General features: G+C 39.7%; 1 protein-coding gene across 2 annotated transcripts in view; it reads right to left on the bottom strand.

Moving 5' to 3' along the window:
- Nucleotides 1–20,083, bottom strand: part of LOC112981268 (sodium channel protein type 5 subunit alpha-like) — a 164,994-nt gene that overhangs the window by 134,469 nt on the left and 10,442 nt on the right. For both annotated transcript variants that reach the window (XM_064505711.1, XM_064505712.1), the window contains exon 4: nt 13,372–13,602. In XM_064505711.1, the coding sequence (XP_064361781.1) occupies nt 13,372–13,602 (231 nt within the window). The remainder of the gene's footprint in view (nt 1–13,371; nt 13,603–20,083) is intronic.

Here is a 20,083-nt window from a genome sequence, read left to right as displayed (position 1 = left end):
AATTTGTCATTCAAAGCAAGTTGGTTTGGACTTCTATCAGGCATGCAATGGTATAAGAGGTCTTTAAGAAGCAGCCATGACTCTTGCTTTTAGAACAAACTACCTTAGTACCATGTTAACTCACAACCTTGGCTTTCTACCAGTTAACTCTAACATGAACAGAGAGCATAAAACTCCTTTTTCATTTATGTTAGTTTATCTCTGAAGCATAGACTGTTCAAACCAATAAATACCTTATGAAAAAAGCAATGACTTTTTCATTGTCTTGGTTTGATTTTTTTGTTTTCTTAGTTTTTTCACTTAAAAGTTTCTGCTCGTTAGTTGGGAAGAGTAGGAAACAAAACAGGAAAAGAAAAGAGTAGAGAAAATACAAAACAGAAAACCTCTGTGCTAGAATTTTTTTTCAATGTTTTAAGTAAAATCAAGCCAAAACAATGGAGTTTTCATGCATGCATATGTGTACATAATCTTTACACAATAGGACTTTTTTTTTCAAAGTGAAAGTTTGATATTTTTCTACCTGCTTTAGTAAAATGTTGATGTCAAAATTATGTCATATAAGATGCCTCTTAGGAACCTTCCTGTAGGAATTTATAGATTAAGATAACTACCTGATCATACTAAAATAAAAATAAAAATGCTCAGAATTACACTGGCTTCATATCAGTTTTTGGTTGGTCACATATTATTCGCTCCACTGATGCCAGATAAACCTATCTAATTTTCAATAATATGAAACATTTCCTGACAGCACTCAGCAGTCAAAAATTCAACAGAAATGTATTTTCCAATAACCAGATGCTATCTTTTCCAAAACATATGCACATTTTTATCAAGCCTGAGCCCTATAAAAACATAGTAAGACTCCATATCCCCATAGCTCCTGACTTAGTATTACTTTTTTTAGGCTGGTTCTGTTGCCAATAAATACTTACAGTATGTGTCTAAATGTTGCTCACATCTTCCTTGGCGTTGATGTTATCTAATATGAAAACAACTGCAGCATCAGAGTTAACACTACTCTAATGAATTCCCTTAGTTGTTTGGGGGAAAGGGTTAATAACAAGTATCAGTCATCACACTTGTTATACTTTACTTTATACCTACATTATTATTTGGCAGAACCGCTGCTGCTGTTTATTGTTTTCTTTAGATGTGATATGGAGCCCAGACAGCAAAACATGACGACTGTGGAGGGGGGGAAAGTCTGCTCTTCCCCTTCAGCAGGAAAAAGACCTAATACTAAACACAGTCCAAGAAAAAATGGCCACTAATCCAGCTCTCAGTTACATTTGCTTTAACCTAGAGTGATTCAGTTGGATGATGCTTTACTGGCTTGGCATTGGTATAACTGAGACTGAGAATTTCAAGAATTTCAATGTCCCCTTAGCTCCCAAGTGCTCTAGTTTGAACATCTAACTTTCCCCCCTTATAACTCTAATCTCTCCCACATCCTCAGAGCTCCTGGATGCCCAGGGACACAAAGAAGCTTGATAGCAGCCCTGATATAACCATGGCCATTAGTGGTACCTTAAAGTTTACTCTTGCAACAGTATTAGGAAGATGAGCATACCTCAGCACATTTCCTTTCATATAACACCGTAAGTTGCTCTATTCTACCCTATTTCCAAAGTATCAATATCTTTCAAGTTTCTACACTGTTCCCTTCCACACCTACGCAGCAAGCAGTGCACAGGGTGAGGTAACTAGCCAAGCTCTAGTAGAGCTGTCTGAGCAAATACTCAAATGGCTCCACCTGCCAAGCTTAAAAAACCCTTCCTGTAAACTTCCTGAAAAATAGATAATTTATTGCAATTAAAAATATTCTCAATGTTATACTTTCCACATCCACATTACACCACTGAACAGAAAGCCAGTTGTGTACAGCTGCAGGGTAGAAAGTCCTCCTCATTTCTATCCAAAGGAAAGTTATATGTTTCCCAGTTCAGAAAAATGAAAATGGTTAGTGTCAGCCTATAATGAATAGTTCCTGGGTCTAGCTTCCATTCCTCCTTGTAAGACCCAGATCAAACAATATTTTGATTCATCTTGCAACATATTTAATTCATTCTGATTTGAAAAATATATATATTAGCACACTTGCATAATGAGCAGCATTCACATATCATTAGTCACTGCCCAGAGCAGAGTCCTCTGGCTGACTTTCTAACAAAAACTTCAGAGAGGTGTCTGTTATCTCAGACTATTTATTCCAGCCACACGAGTGCATGCTGGTTGGGAGACTTTCTCTCTGCACTACTGCTGGCACAGAGCACTGACAGCCAACAAATGTCCATATTCCAAATTTACAATGCAATTCAGAAAGCCCCATCCTCTTACAGTTGCGATACGTGACACAGAAACAAAATAGATAACACTCCCTCCTCGCCCTTTCGCCCACCGGCACAAACACACTGTACCTCTGGTAATACATATAATTAAAATGAATCCTTACTGCACTTGCTGTGTGCACACTGTGTCACACACAGTGAAATCTCTAATAAATGAAATTGAGTTTGAAGATGAAAAACATGCCTCTCACAAAAGCAATGGAACATACTGTATTAAGGGTATTATTAGGAAAGAATGCTCGGGAATAAATGGCACTGCCAGTCAGTTCTTTCCTGATAAAAGGGGTAGCAAATAATTATAATAATCAGTTATTCTCCTGTTGCTCACCCTCCGACAGGGGATGTGCCTCTCCTCTCCCCTGGCATTTGCTGATGTCCTCCCTTCTGCCGGGTGCTGCTGGCTCTGGGGCACCCTGCTCTTCCCTACAGCTTTTCATCCAGGTGTCTCCTTCCCTCACACTCCTCTGGGCACCTCCTTCCATCCCATCTCCTGCCCCTTGACCCTGTAACCAGCGCTAATGACATTTTCCAAACTTGACATAAGAAAGGAACACAAGGAGTTAATCACGAGGACATGAGGCGGGCGGCAGAGTCCAAGCGGCCAACTTCTTCTGAAGGTCTCCTGTACAAATGGACTACCTTCATGGTAGCTACAGAGCCCTGGACTCAGGGCCTTCTCTGGGCAACAGCCAGCCTGCACGAGATACAGAGGTGCTGGAGGAGGTCCTAGGAAAACACGCAACAAGCTTCTGGTGGGAACTGCTCTCCTTCTGCTCGAGTGCCACTGGTAGGCTCCTGTCAGGGTAGACTGCTGCTCCCCACGCTCAGCACAAGCCAAGGATGTAATTTCCATACATTCACAGAAAAGAATTTTTTCCCATTTTGATAACTTATGTTTTCCCTTCTTTGAGAAAAAGCCAGTAAAAAATATCAAATCGAACCCTCTGCTATAGATCACTTCAGTGCATTAGTACAAAGCTAAAAGCCTCCCAGATCCTCAATATCCAGAAAATCCTGCCAGTAAGGGCCGAGGGAAGGAAATGAATGTCAGGAGCATTCGGAGCTGCAGGCCAGAGGGGGAGCAGAGAATTTGGACACTCCACCAGGGCTGTCAAATTGGGTTGGGGGCTGTGCTGCGTCCACGAGGTCTCAAGATGCCTCTGACTGCATTATGCCACCCCGTGTCTCTGCGGCAGAGAGGATGAAACAGAAGACAACGGCTAGCAATAAATATGTATGCTGGCTTTTAACAGTCTTCAAATAATCTCATTCCACATCTCTGTGTCTGACCAGTCACGCAGGCCTATACTTTTAAGAACTGTAGGCTGTATAGTGCATAACTAAAAACATATTTAGTGCCACTTGTTTAGATGTATGCTTCACATCTTAAGTGTGCTCTCTGAAGTTTTGTAGAAGGTTTTCTTTGATAGGTTTCACACAATGGAAATCAAATCAAAAGCTGCTACAAGGGTTGAATGCATTTATGATCACAGACAGATGCTTAAACCCACCAGAAAAGAGAAGAAACTACTCCAGCTTGTACTATGGTAAAAAGAAAACAAACAAATTGGATCAAAAACTGACTGAGAGATAGAACACAAAGGTTAAGGATGAAAAGTCAATGTGTAATATCTCAGAAGTTTAATAGAGGACTGTGTCTGCATGAGTTTATTACATTTATAAGTGCAAAGGAAAGAGAAGGTGAGCAGAGAGGTGACAAAAATCTACTGATATTACATTATTTTCCAGGTAAATCAAATCCAAGACCAGGACTGAATGAGGAACATTAGAGAGGCCTATCCCACCAAAGAAAATGAGCAGTGAAATGCAGAATGGGATATGATGTTGTAAAAATGAGAAGTAAGACAAAAAGAAGAAAATCTGAACCACCCATAACCTTCTCAGGTTCTAAATTTCCTTTCTCAGTTCAGGTAAGACATATGGGTGTTTTCATGGATTCTCAGCCAACAATTTTTTTACTGTGAGACTGTGATAGAGCAAAAGCGTAATACTAAGATGTACGAGGAACAGGATGCAGGACCATACAGAGAAAAAGATGTACAAGCTTATAAATCAGTGGTTTGTCTCATCTAGAAGACAGTGCACAGCACTCCTTTCAGTAGGGTAGCTGCAGGATCAGAGTGCATTGAGAAGTGGGTAACGAGAACGACCGGGAAAACTTTAATATGAAGAGCAATTGAAAAAAATGGAGATCTTTTATCTTAGAAAAGAGGTGACTACCAGAGTCAAAAATAGCATGCATTCTGGAAAATGAGAACAGGGAGCTTTGTGTGCTCCCGGACACAGAATGTGATAACAATGTTTTTTTGCCCTCAGAAAATGAAAAAAAGCAAATGCAGAACTAAAGATAAAGGAAATATTTTTTCACTACACTTGTCATTTCAACTGCTGCAGTTACTGCCACAGGCTGTCCCTTTGGCCAGAACATTCAAAGACAGATTTGTTGCTTATGTAGATAAGGATATCCAGAGATATAATAGTTAAGCTAACAAAAATTTAGCGAAGTATCTACTTCAAGCTGTACTATTTTCTTATGGAGAGTGTGGTGCCACTCTATACCACAGACTCTAGGTAGGCTTAGGTCAGACTGAGCCTGGCAATTCCCATACTCCGTCTTCACCTCAGTAGGGTGAATTCAGTGTTGATGAAAAGTATAACCTTACAATAAAGGAGAAGATAGTTCTTTATTTAATCCTTAAAACTACTGCAATAGGGAAAAGCAGTTTCTAAGCTGTTCCCTGCCAATGGGCTGACTGTGTGCCTGGATGGGCTGTTCGGAGTTCAGAGCAGGAGCTAACTCAGTTTCCAAGGCTGATTATTGCTGAGCTCAGGGCCAGCAGAAGTCCATGGAGAGGTTTCAAAGTGCATGGACCAGGCCCTTTCAAACGCCTCTTTGAACCACAGACTGCTAGTCAAGTGTTTTATTACTTCAGTGGTTTATGAACAGTTTGAAGGTGAAAAAAAATTCTGGAAATATACAGTTTTATTCCTCTACGGCAGATCTTTCTTCAAGTAGATTTCTCCTTCCAGAGTGAGCATTAAGTAATGCAGTGATGAGAGCTAAAGAAAAGTATCTAGAAGATATGCTCTTCTGTTTACAAACTGTTTGAAGATTAGGAACTTGCTCTTCCACTACGAGGACAAAAAAATTCTTATTGAATTGTAGAGAAGAGATTGTGTTGGATACAACGGTACCAATTCCTATGTTTCTCTGATCTCTACATTGCTCCCATAGGGCCTTTCTTTTTCTATGTAGCTTAAAATATTGAAGTACACAGGTACAGTACCCATGTTAATAACACATCACAGGATTAACATTTGAGCATTTATGAAGCTATTTAGCAAAAGATCACTGCACCCTAACAAAGCCACAATATTTACAATTAGCTGCGGAGTAACATGAATAGATTCCACACTGATAAGCATGGTCTGAAAGCCTGGAGAGGTTCTTTGTCTTAATCATTAGTTCAAATACAATCATACATAGTAAAACACCTATTCCAGTCTCAACGTGATTTATTGCTTCCCTTTTTCCTCCCACCTCCATAATTACTCATCAAAAACTCACTGTCTTCTATTACCACCTCAGACAACACCTCAAACACTTCATCTCTCCCCAGGCTTGCTATATTTATCTGACTTACACACCACTGTTTTCTATTTAGACCCATGGTCATACAGTTCTAGAAAATCTGTTCATACAGCTCCATTTCAATGGTCCTGAACAGACACCCTTGATAGTCCAGTTCAGGAGACACATATGCGCATGCACACAGTATATATTTATGTATGACATTATATGCCTCATATATTTACATATATGTATATTTTTATATATATACACACACACATAAATATATAGTTTTATGTATACACATATCTACATATGTCTCACAACATTCATGCCCATTTGTTTCAGTAGCGCACTACATCTAGGACATCAAAAAGGAGGCTGTGAAATGACTCTAGAATTATTTCAGGTTGGCAAATGATATGGAACTGCTCCTGATTTACCGGCTCTGAGCAGTCAGAAAAACTTGGCTGGCATAAAGAGATTTACCTGGGCTGCCTAGTCTGATTAAGGGGTAGAAAATGAAACGGCTACTCCAGAGGCCACCTCAGAAGGTTCCTTCTTCAAATCGCTTCTATTGCACTGCTGGATGTAATTGGAAGCTGCAAAGACTGGGCAGCTAGGGGACCTAGGATCCCTAAGACCTAGACCTAAAGTTAACACATTTGTACACCTTTCTAAATATAGAACCTGAAGCAACCATAGGTCTTCCAGGTCTAGCTGAAGATGGCAATGCAGATGTTACATTCAACTTTATCTGGATTTTTTTTTTTTTAATTAACCCTTTGTTTCAGACCTTGGGTAACCACACAGTTTGGCTTCAGAAGAAAAGGAAAATTGCTGTCATGAAATGAATGCCAGAAAGTAGTCAGTAAAAGGCTCATAACTCCTTAATATTCCAGTTTTTATTTCAACATCCTGGACAGAATTGTCTAAAAGAAATCACAGATTTTTAATTTTGCCTTACAAGATCCTGATTTTGAGAAAAAGTGTAAACAGCACTGTTTGAAAATGAGAACTTTTCAGAGTTTCTTAAGTAAGGTACTTAAAAACAGATAGCTTAAAAAATAAAATACTGGGTTTTGAGACAAGCATTTCAAAAGTGATTTTGTAATATTTGTAATATTTTAAAAGTTTTTTCCTCAAGTGTTCAGTACTCACACTGAGTCCTACTTTACAAAAGAACACACTATTTAAACTCAGATTTCTACTTACTCACTAGTCAATAATCCATTCTAGTAATGGAATACATAAATTACATTAAAGATTCTACAGTCATCAGTCATGTGAATCAACTACATTCAGTCTATTGGTACATCTTTTTCTCTCTCTAAATTAGTGATATGTCTGACATCATATATCTTTCAATCCACTCTGACTCACACATTCATAAAGCTTCACTTCATCAGATACATCTTTAATTTAGACACCACAACCTTTTCCTAAGGCGGGCTCTTAAGCTTGCTATTTGCCGTTGCTTTCCTAGAAATCTTTGTAAGTATTGGAACTATGCTCACAGTTTTTCAGTCAGCTGGTAGTTCTAAATTATTAGAAGAGTTCCTAAAAGTAGCTGACAGCACAACAATTTGGTCACATACTGCTGTGAATGTAAACTATCACTATTTGGTACTTTTTTCTTTCTTCCATTCTTATACATGGTCACTGCTGCATCTACAACTTCGGTTTCCTCTGTTTGTCATCATTAGTGTCTGCAAATAGTCCCTCATGGATTTATTGATTGCACTCCCCTATTGCAGCTATGAAAAAGTTACTTGCCAGTTTTTCCCAGATGAGCTAGCCGTGCACCCCTTTTAACTTTGGGTGGACTATGCCACTGGCACTTGACATCAAGATCTTCTACCCTAATTCTATCTGTATGCTTCAACCATCCTGCCTCCCACACTCCACTCATACAGGCAAAGAATAGTCCTGCTGAGAAGGCTGGGAGATGAATTAGTTTTGCCCAAATCTTCCTTGCACTACTGTCCCTCACCTCCCTCCGGTTTGCAATTGTAAGCTTTATTCACTTGAGGCAAAACCAGAGTGGGATAACTTCTGATAAGAAAGATCAAAACAAGCCTTCTCCTTAGGGTTTGGTGTAGATATTGTGAAAAACTGGTCACTTCAATTAATGGAAAGAACTGAAAAATACTCTTGTTTACCCTGAAATAGACTTGGCCCATCGAAAGGCAGATTTTCAACCGGCATCTCTACTGTGAGAAGAGAAGAGGCTAAGCAGGTATTCCACCTTACCGCAACAGTTATGATCAGTAGCTAAACTGAGAAACCAGAGGCACCTGCAGTAGCTTAGATGAAGTTGCTGTCACTGAATTAAGCTATTAAAGACAGTGCAGAGAAAGCCCCCTTCTTGACAGTCAGGCAGGGACTATTCAATGTCACTGTTGTATGCTGTATAAATGCTACGACTTAGTAAGTGACGAACTTAAATGGAAGAGATTTCTCAGTCTGATTTTTCCCACTGAACCCAGACACATGGCTTTTGTCTCTTGCGTTACTAAGTTGCCTGGCATTTCCTCCAACTGCAGGAGCCATTAAAACAATGGAAGGAGTGAGCAGTGTTGAGTAAAATAGGTGGGAAATCCTTAGTTTGTATGAGGCTTAGATCTCTTCCTAGCAGTCATAGAACAGGAAAGAAGCCCATCAGAGTAAATGAGCTGGTCCAGGAGCATCTGACATATGTCCGAGGAAGCACAATATGACAACATGAAATACAAGTAGGTCCTGCATGGGTTCCACAGACATTTCTACGGTAGACTCCAGAGTCTGGGAAGCTGAGCAAAACTATGTAACCTAGAGAGAGCCCAGGGGTGTGACTAGTCCTTTATTTGAGAAATCCTGGGAGGAATAACAAGATACGCTGCAGTACCCAGTGTCTGCTTCTATCCTATCCATCAGTGCCAGCTGCTCACTGTCTCTAATACACACACCATGGCAATTCTAGATACTAGAAAGTATATGACCTGGGTGTCTTGGCAGCGATGCCTCAAAGACCTTGCTGAGCATTGCATTCCTCAGCATCAGTCTTCTCTAGTAGCATTAAGGAAAGATGTCTATGGTTCCTGCAGAGGTTCTCTCCCCAAGGCAATGTGGACTCTGGAGAAAAGCTTTGAACCATGGAGAAAGAGCTCTGAGAGGAAACCCAAGTTGAACTCAGTGCTGGAGATGGACTCTAGGGATGGCTTTTTCCTTTGGATGTGTCTACACTGATGAACAAAGGAGTAAGCTTGAGACTTGCTAAACAGGAAAGAGTATCTGGGAAACCCTCCATAACCATGGCTGCTGGGATGACTGGCACTGAGAGTAGGTTTGATACTGATGGAGCTGTAGGAACTGTTGTCTGGAGTAGCAACCTGCTTAAAGGTGCTGACCCAAGCTTTTGTGTTTTTTCCCTTATTTTCAAGTATCTCTCAGGAGGCTGTGGGGACTGATAGAAGTCCAAAGACCATGAATGAGGAGTTTGGATCAAGAAACCAGAACCTTATCTACTTCTCAAGTAATCTCCCAGCGCCATTCACTGCTGTTGCAGATGGGGTCACTAGGTGGGCAGAAGGAAAGAGGGGGTTCAGCTGCCTGCCAGTGCTCCAGACAAAGAGTAGGGTCCACAGTTATGGGTACAGGACTTGGAGAGCTCTGTTAGGAACTTCTGCCCTTTCCAGCTTGGTCAGGACCTGAATAGAATAGGTATTTCCTTATGAGAAAAATTTAAAGAGATACAAGATGGCACTTGTGACCACAGTGGTAGATCAGAAAAGCACATGCGAGTCTTGAGTGGGCAGCTAAGAGGAGGAGTTCCTGTACCCCAGGGTATAGTGTATGTTTCCTCAAAGGTCAACCTAAAATCAGGCGTTATCGCATGATTTTGGGTCAGCCTGATGACTCCCCAGAAGTTTATAAATCGATCTTTTTTCCCTTTATAAAATCAAAACAAGGGAGTTGGGAAGGTAAATGAGAAAAGATTCCTTCCCTTGGTAGCTGAGAGAAACTAAGGAGTTACCATTTAGTCCAGATACCATGCCACCCTGGAATAGAAGACCAGAGCTGGAGCACATCCCAAGGCTTCTACAGAAGCACAACGTCTCCTGTGCCTGTGGCACACAGTTATCTAAAGCTAGAAGGGGCTCAGAAAAACTGAATACTGAGTTCTTATCTTTCTTTGCACATCATAACTAAGCCTCTCAGCTATTTCCTCTGTGATAACAGAGGATTCCTTACTATATTACCCTTTCAAGGGGTTCCACCAGTTTTGGTTTTTTTCATTCATACAAAAAAGGTTCAAAAGCACAAGGGGAAGCTGATACATTTCAGAGGCTCTCTGCTTGTCTTTCAAAACATTAAAATCCCTCTCAGAGAATCCAGAGCAAACTTTTACTCTTCAGGAAGAACAGAAATGGCATATAACCCCTTTTGATTATCTACTTTGGTGTCCTGATAAACAGCACTGAATTCATTTTTTCCGATTTTTCTTCTGAGTGTTTTTCATTGCTGCATTTCTTTACATTCTCTATTTTGAATCCTCTTCTTTATATTATTGTTATGAATCTCTGACAGTACTTCAAGTTTTTGCTTTCTGGCTTTTTAGATTAGTATTCCTGCTCCAAACTAAGTGACTCAGTCACATTGTTTCTGAAGTCTCTGAGGAGCTTTTGTAATTGCCTATGCTTCCTTCGAGTGAACTCCACAATCTCAACATGTTGGCCAATTTTCTTCTCTAGTTCTTCTCCAAAATAAACACTGACACTATTCTATTTCTTAATATATTCCTCTTTTTATCTAATTTGGTCTGTCTATGCTTTAATTTAACTGTATGCATTGCTTAATTCCCTCCAGCACTTGAAATTTGGACTGTTATTAAATTGTGGTCAGTACTTCTGTGTTAAACAGTCACTTCATTTCACCATAATACTTATGCAGAATGAAATATAAAGTACTATCCCATCTAGTTACAAAATGAACCAGTCGCTCCATTTCTGAATTGCGTTAGTGCAATAGTCAAAATTAAATGAAAATTCTACTCAATACTGTTCTCCCTAGCCTAATTGCTGAGCCACCTTCTCCAGCTTTTCTAGGACCACTTCATTCTTCTTATTCAGATGTCAGTACATTTTTCCTATAAATCTACTTTTCGTCTTATTCTTCAGTGGCCTTCTGCACTGACTCAGGGCTTGAACTATTTAAATCATTCTTGCCCACCCGCTGTAATTGACTTCTATTTGCCATAATACACGATGTCTTTATTTTCAGATATTATGAAAACACAAAACCAGTCATTGATATTATTATTACTTGCTATTAATACCTCATGGTCAAACTCTAATTCAGTTTAATCGATTACCTCACCAAATTGATTATTCTTGTAATATACTTGTTACCACTCAAGGAGATTTGTCTATTTCCATGATCATATTAACCATTATTGGATTTACCAGGCAGTTTTGTAGGAATATCTCCTCCTCCCCAAGTCAAGCCCACCTTGCCCAGCACAAATAAACTTGCTCATGCGATGCTGGAGCAGCTGTACAGTTCCTCCCAGTTAAAGCAATGCTGCAGTTGGCCTCGACACTAACGATATTCTTATAGAGACTACCCAGTGGTGCATTTCACTACTTCTGTTCCCAGAGGGCCAACTATCTTCACAGCTCCATTTCATCCCTTTCACTTTACCTCAGGGCTTTGCACTTCCAGCCATCACTACTGTATCATTTAATGCCTCTGTGAGAGAGGGAGAGAAGAACCTCAAACAGCCGTCAGTTATCTGTGGGTGGGGGATCCACAAAGTGCTTTAATCCACCACAGGTGCAGAGATATCTTTACTAGCTCCATCGACACTCATCTTGAAACTGGAAGCATGGGGAACATGGTTGGGAAAACACATCAGCTCGTGTATCACAGGCCAGCATGGTCCAACATGGTTTGTTAGCTCTGGCACGGAGTGCTTAACTCTTTCCCCTTTCAGCTGGCAAGAATCTCCGAGACAGAGGCACTGGGGAGATGCATAACCTGACGGTCAGAGTTGGCCCTGAAAATGGCTCTCATTCAGCCGGAGCTTTGTGACCTGCCCTTCCTTAACCCTGTATCAACCACACCACAAGCTCTTCATCAGAAGACATCAATATCGAGCTTCTTATTCCAAGTGAAACCTGTCTAATGTCACTCCTTCCAAGGCTACCTTGGACTGCAGAGAGCAGGACCGAGCAGAAAGGCCAGAAATCAAGAGTGGGGAATTGCAGGACTGCCCTTTGCCCAGTCCCTGGACCTTGTAGACCTGGTGAAGAGGTATACAAAGCAGAGAAGCAAGTAGGGGTTGGAGGTAACCTCGTGCCAGGAGTTCATCAGAGCCGTGGGTTTTATAGTGCAGATGGTCAGAGATACCAGCATGAGGACTCAGGGATCCATACTGTCAGAGCAGATGTACCCCCTGACTCTGTGTGACTTCTCTCAAAACAATTTTTTGGGTAATGATGTGACTATGTGGATCATTTTTCTTCTCAAAATTAATAAAATACCAGAAGTCATCACTGATCACAAGTTCCCAGCAAGGTACATCCGTCTGGCTGCTTCTTTCTCTCAAGAGCATCATTAAATTGTTTAGGATTTGAGTCAATGTCCATTGCAGTTGGTGAGGATCTCCCGGTGACTCAGAGGGTTTTGGAGCAAGCCCCAGACAATAGCTGGGCTACTTGTTTACATTTTGAAGTTTATTTACATGAAAGGCTTTTTGTTTAAATGTTAATAAATGAGTTTAGAGAACCTATTTCATTGTAATTCAAAGTATAGCAGACTTCAGAGTATTAAAAATTGCTTTCGCCTAGAAAACAAGCTTTTTGATAATAAACATCAGAACACCAGATATTGTAGGACGGCCCAATCCACATAATCATTTAAGGTCCTAATAGCATGAGAAAAATACTCTTGGATTTTTCAAATTAATAAACACCAAATTGCTCTGACTTGCTTTTTAAGACTTCAAGTTCAAGTTTAAAAGTTTTGCTGGAAAACGTAAGAGCTATATAGTGACTTAATGAACAGCATGCAAACCAGACCCACATGCAGAATTGAAATTTTCATGTGCTCACCTGATTTTGGGAAAGAGAGCTGTAAGAAAAGTGTCCTGAGACACCCTAAAACTCAAAATTGTCGATGATGTGATAAAGACCTCATTCTATTTGTAGCAAAGTCTTAGATATACTTTTGACATGAATTATGAAGGCACCACACAAATTAGAAAATGCTACTTGTAGATCATTTGAAACCACACCAACACTGTGAATAGAGCAGTGCTGAGGGAGTAGTCATATACCGCTGTATTTGCAGCACTGATTTGCATACAGATTTTGAGCAATATAATACAAAAAAACCAACCAAACAAAAAAACCCAAGAAACTTAAAAGAATAAATAAAAGAGTTTACCTGGATCACTAAGAAAGTCATCCGAGTTGTTCCACGTCCTACCATCCAAATAAAATGTGCCATTGGTAGAGTTAAACTGGGTGTAGTCCCTGACACACTTGTGTCGCAAATTGCCCATAAAGAGCTGGAGGCCTATGAGGGCAAAGACACTCAAGCAGAAAACGGTCAGGATCATCACATCAGCAAGTTTCTTAACAGACTGGATAAGTGCACCTACAATGGTCTTCAGTCCTAGGGAAATAAAAGCCAAGAGTTTATAGACTTAGACGCTAAAACAAGTTTTCAGTTAGCTACTTTTCATGAGGAAAATCTGCATAGAAGGTAAAATCAGAAAGGTTTCTAATACGTTTGTAATTCGACAACAGAAACAAGAGACAAGTGGCTCCTATGAACATTTAGCTTGGCCTAATTTTGTTTGGACAAAGACTCTTACTATTACTTTTAAATAAAAACTTCTTTTAAAATGGAGGGAAAGAATCAGATGGAGTAACAGTGAGAAGCAAAATTAATCATGGCTAAAGAAAATACAAAAAGATCTGTTATATTTTCATGGAGCTGCAGTAAATATACCTATAAAACCTAAATCCCATTGGCTTTTGAGAAGGTGAATTAGTTTTAAATCATTCAGGTGATTCTGATAGCTTTATCCCCCACATAAATAGATGAAAAGGAATGGAAGTGTTATTTATTGTCTGATTATTTCATATACTTTAGGACCAAATCCTGCTCACTGTCCTCATGTGACTAAAACCACTGCCTTCTATTCATTTGCTTAGGGCAACAGGAATTTGGGCTTAGAAATAAGCCAAATAATATGGGCAGTCAAATAAACCCAGTGGAAACTATTTGAGTAAAATAACCTGAGGATCCAGCAATACCTGGGCAAGGTTAATCAGGTTATGATATGCTGCCAATGCAGACAAATCATCTTATTACAAAAAAAAGAAGGCTTAGGTCACACAAATTAGCCCCTTCTGTGTAATTCCACTAGTATTTTGCCCCATAACACTAACTTCAGTTTATTATCCTATAAATATATAGAAATAAATGATTCTGTTTTCTCAAAAGATATTGCTTGCTTTTGAAACATTCCTGGAGATCAGCACTATTTGAGCTGACTGAACACTATGTGAATATGACAAAAACTGCTCTTTTCCAAAATACCCTTCTCAACTTGCATGCTCTAGTAGGAGATTAACATCAGTTGCACACTGGTAGCAATTTGCTGTTTCTTTACTATTTGTATTTAATTAATACCCAATAAGTAGTAATCAGTGCTTCTGATCATCAGTGTCACCAGTATGGCAGCAATAAGAGAAATTGAGTTAAATGGAAAAAAAAAAAAGAAAAAAGAAAATCCAAAGAGAAAACAGGAGGAACTCTCCCGGCCAATACTCAGAAATGTGTTAATTTGCTCACTGAATATGATCATATACATTAGACCTTAGTTCCCTGGAATGTCACCCCAAGAGTTTGGCATCCACAAAGGCTGAGCTAGTGCTCTATAATTTAAAATAATATAAAATGGTATTTGAGGAGCTATAGGATGGTAAAACGTGTTTTTGCTCTTGCTTAAAAATCTGTTGATAAAGGCAAGGGAAATCACAGTATCTTAAAGGAGGATGTGCTCTAGAATGGCCGATAGGCCCATTAGTCCCCGAGTCCAGCAGCCTAAAATACTCCCACAGAGGGCATTGCCTTTAAGTTAACCTGTAGCTGATATTAATGGCTATAGAGTGGCCGTTCAACCAGGTGGTACTGAACCACCCAGGGGGGATAGTCCTCTTTCTCCACTGAACTCTCTTTGCCTCTTTAAAGCTAGTCTGAGGCCTGGTAAAGATGAAGAGGCTAGACAAGTTCCTGCTCTACACAAAAACAGAGCAAAAAATACTGTAGCACAAACATGAGGCAAGAGCTGGATTTTTATGACATTAGCGCTCCTCCTCAGAAACAGATTTTACAAAGGAGGCCAGTTCCTGTTCACGTACCTAGATAAAGGCCTGCTTTGAACTTGTTGAGTTCATCTGAAAAGGCAGCTACCTGTTTTGATGCCTATTTTGATGGGAGCATGGCTCTTCTGATAATCTGGTCTTGGGTGAACTTTAGACCTGAAGTGAAACTAGTTTTAACTGTAGCCCAGCTCTGAAGGACTTCCCTGGGTCTCTCTCTAATCCAGTAAAAAGACCTTTAGGACAGACTGATCTTAAATTAATAAATAATGGGGCAGGAAAAAACGCATATTATTTATAAATGCAATGGGATTCTTTTCTCCTGTAATATTCTTAGATGTTTTGTATGAAACCCATCTTTGGCTGTCCTTTGAACATACACGTTTCTTCACTGGAGCTGGTGAAACTTGGGAAGTGTGACTGTAAATCAAGTCTTTTAAAGGAAAACAGCCAAAGCACAGATTCTTCCACTTTAGTAACCTCTGTGAAATCTCTGCAGAACATCCATTTCTTGTAATATAAATATAAGCTTAGACCCTGTATTTGTATCACTTAAGTACACTCACTAGGATAGACCACAGTTTGCCAGACACTCTGTACATACCAAAAGTCATATCACATTGTAGGTTCGTGAGTTTTCCTTTCCTCCTTAGGATAAATTTTAAAAAAATAATCTTTCAAACACTTACTCACATTAGCAAGGACAATGAGAGTCCTAATGTGAATGAGGATAATATTAGAAAGCAGGACCTGCAAAATCCTAGTAACAGGCAAAGACTACTTGTTCTCAAAATCAGGTCCAAATATTGTTAATTTCAAGGTCATTTCATGAAACTTTTTTTCCCTCAATTTACTTAACTGGGATTTTAAATAGAATAGTAATGCTATGTGATTAGTTTTACAAGTTCATTCCTTGCAGGTATCAAATATATTTATTTTTATGAGAGGGCTTTCTACTTTACTTTACATATATATATATATATATATATATATACACGCACACACACACACATATATGTACATAAATATGTGTGTGTGTGTGTGTGTGTGTGTATGCACACACACACACACAGAGTTCTGAATTATTTAGGAAGAGAACGCCTCAATAATACAACTGCTGTAATTAAAGATCACTTATAAATAACTCTTACTCTGTCTTCCGGAGCTTTGTTGCAACTTTCCAGGAATATCGTTTAGGGAGTGGTATATTTACAGACTAACTGTATTTTTTTCTCACACTTTAAAAAGAAAACGCGCCCAGAAAGTGAAGTGACATCCATGGGTTGCTTAGCACAATTAATTGCTAAGTAAAGTGCTTAAATCACCATTCACTTAAACTTTCTGGACCTGGTAATTGGAAGGGCTAGGGGGAAACAAGGACACTCAGAACCTCTTGCAGGTGCTCTGCATTTCTCTGAGCCAATCTCCATGTTTTGTAAAAGCAGTGCTAGATGTATTCAAATTTAGAGCACTGTTAAATCTTCCAGATAAATAATCCTCCTTTGAAATAATGCCAGTGAGAGCACTGCAATATAGCTTAATAGACAGTACTATTTATGGGGCATTAAAAGTATTTATTTAATTCTCGCAAGTCAAACATCAAACCAGGCAGCATGCAGCAAAAACTGAGGAGCTGATCCAAAGCTGAGTGAAGTCAACATCCATCAATGACAATGGGTCTGTAGATTACTCCTTACGGAGTAATCAATAGTCTTTTCCTGAATCACTGAATTCTTTCTGCACTTCTGGGCCAAATCCTGCTTGCCTGACATGAGCAACACCAGATCATCTAAAATCAGTGGAATGAAGGTTGTGTAATTCGCCTGACAGCTGCAGAAAGCAAGAAGGATTTGCCCCAAACATTCTTGTTAATACTGGTAGAAGTTAATAGCTTTGAACATTGGAGGTTAATCAAATAATCAGTTTTCAAATGCAAATCAGAAACCACAGAAAATGCAAGCAACACCAAACAATGAGAAATGGCAAGATCCCACAACACCATCCATTCCTCCTATGAGATGTAAGAAAATATTAGCATAATTCAGTATGGCATCCATACCAGATGTTGGCAATCACCTACAGAACATCAGACACTGTCATGCACAGTCTGGAAAAGAGCGAGGAGAGAAAGCAAAAACAAAAACAGAGTGTGACTTGCACCATGATTGTCCATACTTAACCTAGTCCTTCTCCTGAAGATGCGCGTGTCTCTTAAAAATGTCTGTGGGAGTCACCTGAACGGACAAGAGTATTCACTTTTGATGAAAGTATTTTGTGTCCCACATGTAGCAGCTAAAAGTTTAATACTGTGTTGGCAAACTTGAATGATTGTCAGCATTTCTGTAGATCTTTCCATGGAAATGTGATTGTCAGGCTAGTCTCCAAGGAAGACATCAACATGTCAGGTACTTCTCACCTCTGGCTAGCCGCTTTTTGAGGAAGTGATTTGCCCACCAAAAGGATGGAATTCATCTCTCTGCAGGGGGACTTCAGTGAGATTCAAGCAGTGGACAGGGGTCAATCTCCTCCACACAGTCTTAATTCTTGGGCTCTGAGCTCTGCTCTGGCTATCAGTAAAGTACTGGATAACATTCACAGTGCTATTTATAGCCTTTAGACTCACTCTGACTTAAACGGGAGCTGGATCAGGCCCCAAAGTGCCTTGGCCCAATTTTCTATGAGGTCACCTTTTGCCTGTATCCTGTCATTTTCTGTGAGACGTTTGTGATGTGCACGCCTGTTCTAGAAAGAGCAGCAGAGCTTGTCTGGATAAGGGCACTTTACAAAATCCTGACAACCATTGTGGTCTACATTTTGCAGGCTTTTTGGGGGAGTGGGAGGTGGAGGGGTTATCTTGGGGCTTTAAATTACTTGAGTTATTAGTTATTACAAAAAATTGGTGATTTCCATGCAGATAAACTATGATTCGAGACCCTCTCTGGTCACAGGAAAAGTTCCTATCAACTCCACTAGGGTTTGGATAAGCCATTAGTGAGAGACAAATGAGTGATTTTATGGAGTTGTCCTACAGCTGACAGAATACTGTGGTTCCCATCTAGATTAAAAGAGCCTGAATCCAGTTGCCATGGCAATATGCAAGATGCTAATTAATAAATAAAATCACCGACAGTTAAGGGTTTTATGCCTACATACAGAAAATGTTACCTACTTCTAAGCACCTGAACATAAGGGACATGAAGAAATTAAAACCACTTTTCTTTTAACGACTCTGGAGGAACACCCTCTGGTGCAAGACAAATACCCAGCTACTGTACACAGCATGTTATCCCTGATATCATGAGTGGCTGGGAAGGACATAAGGAACTGGGGCTGTTTAGTACAGACAAGATAAAATTGAGGGGATCCATGATGGTCCTCAGGCACGTTAAAGGCTGCCACCGGCAGTAATGCGCTGTCCTGCCATCCTGCACTGTGGCTGTAGGGTAAAAAATAACGAGCTGATGTTGTACCAAGGGAAAGTGGGCTGGACAGGAGGGGCTGGATTCAGAGACAGGACCCACAGGCAAGCAATCCATGTGGAGCAGGAGATGCCAGCGTGCCGGCAGCCAAATCTCTGACCAGGAAACACGTGGCTTTCAGGTAGATACTAAAGTTTGGGTTTCTGAATCTGGTTCTGAATCCCTCCTCCCCGGATAAGCTATTTATTGGCAAAAATAAGGAAGCACTGGAACAGACTTCTTAGGAAGATGACTTTGAAGGATTTTTAGGAGAAGCTAGGCAATAAATATCAGGCCAGGTTTGAGTTATACTGAATGTTGTCTTGGACCAGGGATGCAGACTCTTAAGACTTTGGGTGATCTTTTAAAGTCCTGTGATTCTGTGTCCCCTAAATGTCCCTGGCCCTACTTGTACACTTAAAGCTAGGCATTAAGAGTAGGTGAGATTTTTAAAAGCATTAATTGTAAGCTTTGCTGACTCCCTCTGGAGTCAATAGTGAAACTCATTGATTTCAAGTGAAGCAGAATGCCTTTGAAAACCAGCCCCTAAGTGCTTTGCTGGACTGAAGCCTTACACCACCGAGGACTTGGCCCGTTACTTTCGGTAAGCAATTTCACTGAGCATGCTGAGTCCAAGTATGTTTGTGCAAACGTAACTACCTGATAGAAAAGTATGATCAATTTATAGAGGAAAAGCTTAGATATTTGCCAAAGAGAAAAAACATTTCAGCATTCTTCCTCTAAGATATAACAGAGGAAATAATAAACAACCCTATTCCCCTCACTCCAGCCTTTCAACACAAAAATCTCATGGAAGATATTAGTGTTCATCATCTTTATGCTTCTAAGTCTATTGTGGAATATTTTATTCCAGCATAAGTCTACGCCATCATTAAAAACTTAGGCTGAGCTCCAAATAGACACCACATCATGCCCAATTTTTTTTTTAAATATATGCCTAACTGAAAAATGAACCAACCCCTCTGAAATTATCTGCTAACATAAAAAAGAAGAAACATAGCTGTGTTTTACATGCACCTATACTATCCCTAGCAATTTGTTTCTCTCCACATCTATAATTCAAGCATACTCAAGACACAGGTAATCTTGACAAAGAAATCTAAGAACCAGATTTTCTATTAGCATATCTTCCTGCAGTTATGTCAGCAAATAATTTAGTTACTACTACCTAAAAATGCAGCTATCAGAAAACCAATCCAATATTCAATCACAGAGAAAGATAGAGAATGTGAATTACTATGTATCACACTAATAAATAATACTTTCCCTTTCTTTTAAACAACA

Source organism: Dromaius novaehollandiae, chromosome 2, assembly GCF_036370855.1.
Source record: "Dromaius novaehollandiae isolate bDroNov1 chromosome 2, bDroNov1.hap1, whole genome shotgun sequence".
Taxonomy (NCBI): Eukaryota; Metazoa; Chordata; class Aves; order Casuariiformes; family Dromaiidae; genus Dromaius; species Dromaius novaehollandiae.
The sequence above is the reverse complement of the archived record's forward strand: the minus strand, read 5'-3'. Positions and strand labels throughout refer to the sequence as shown.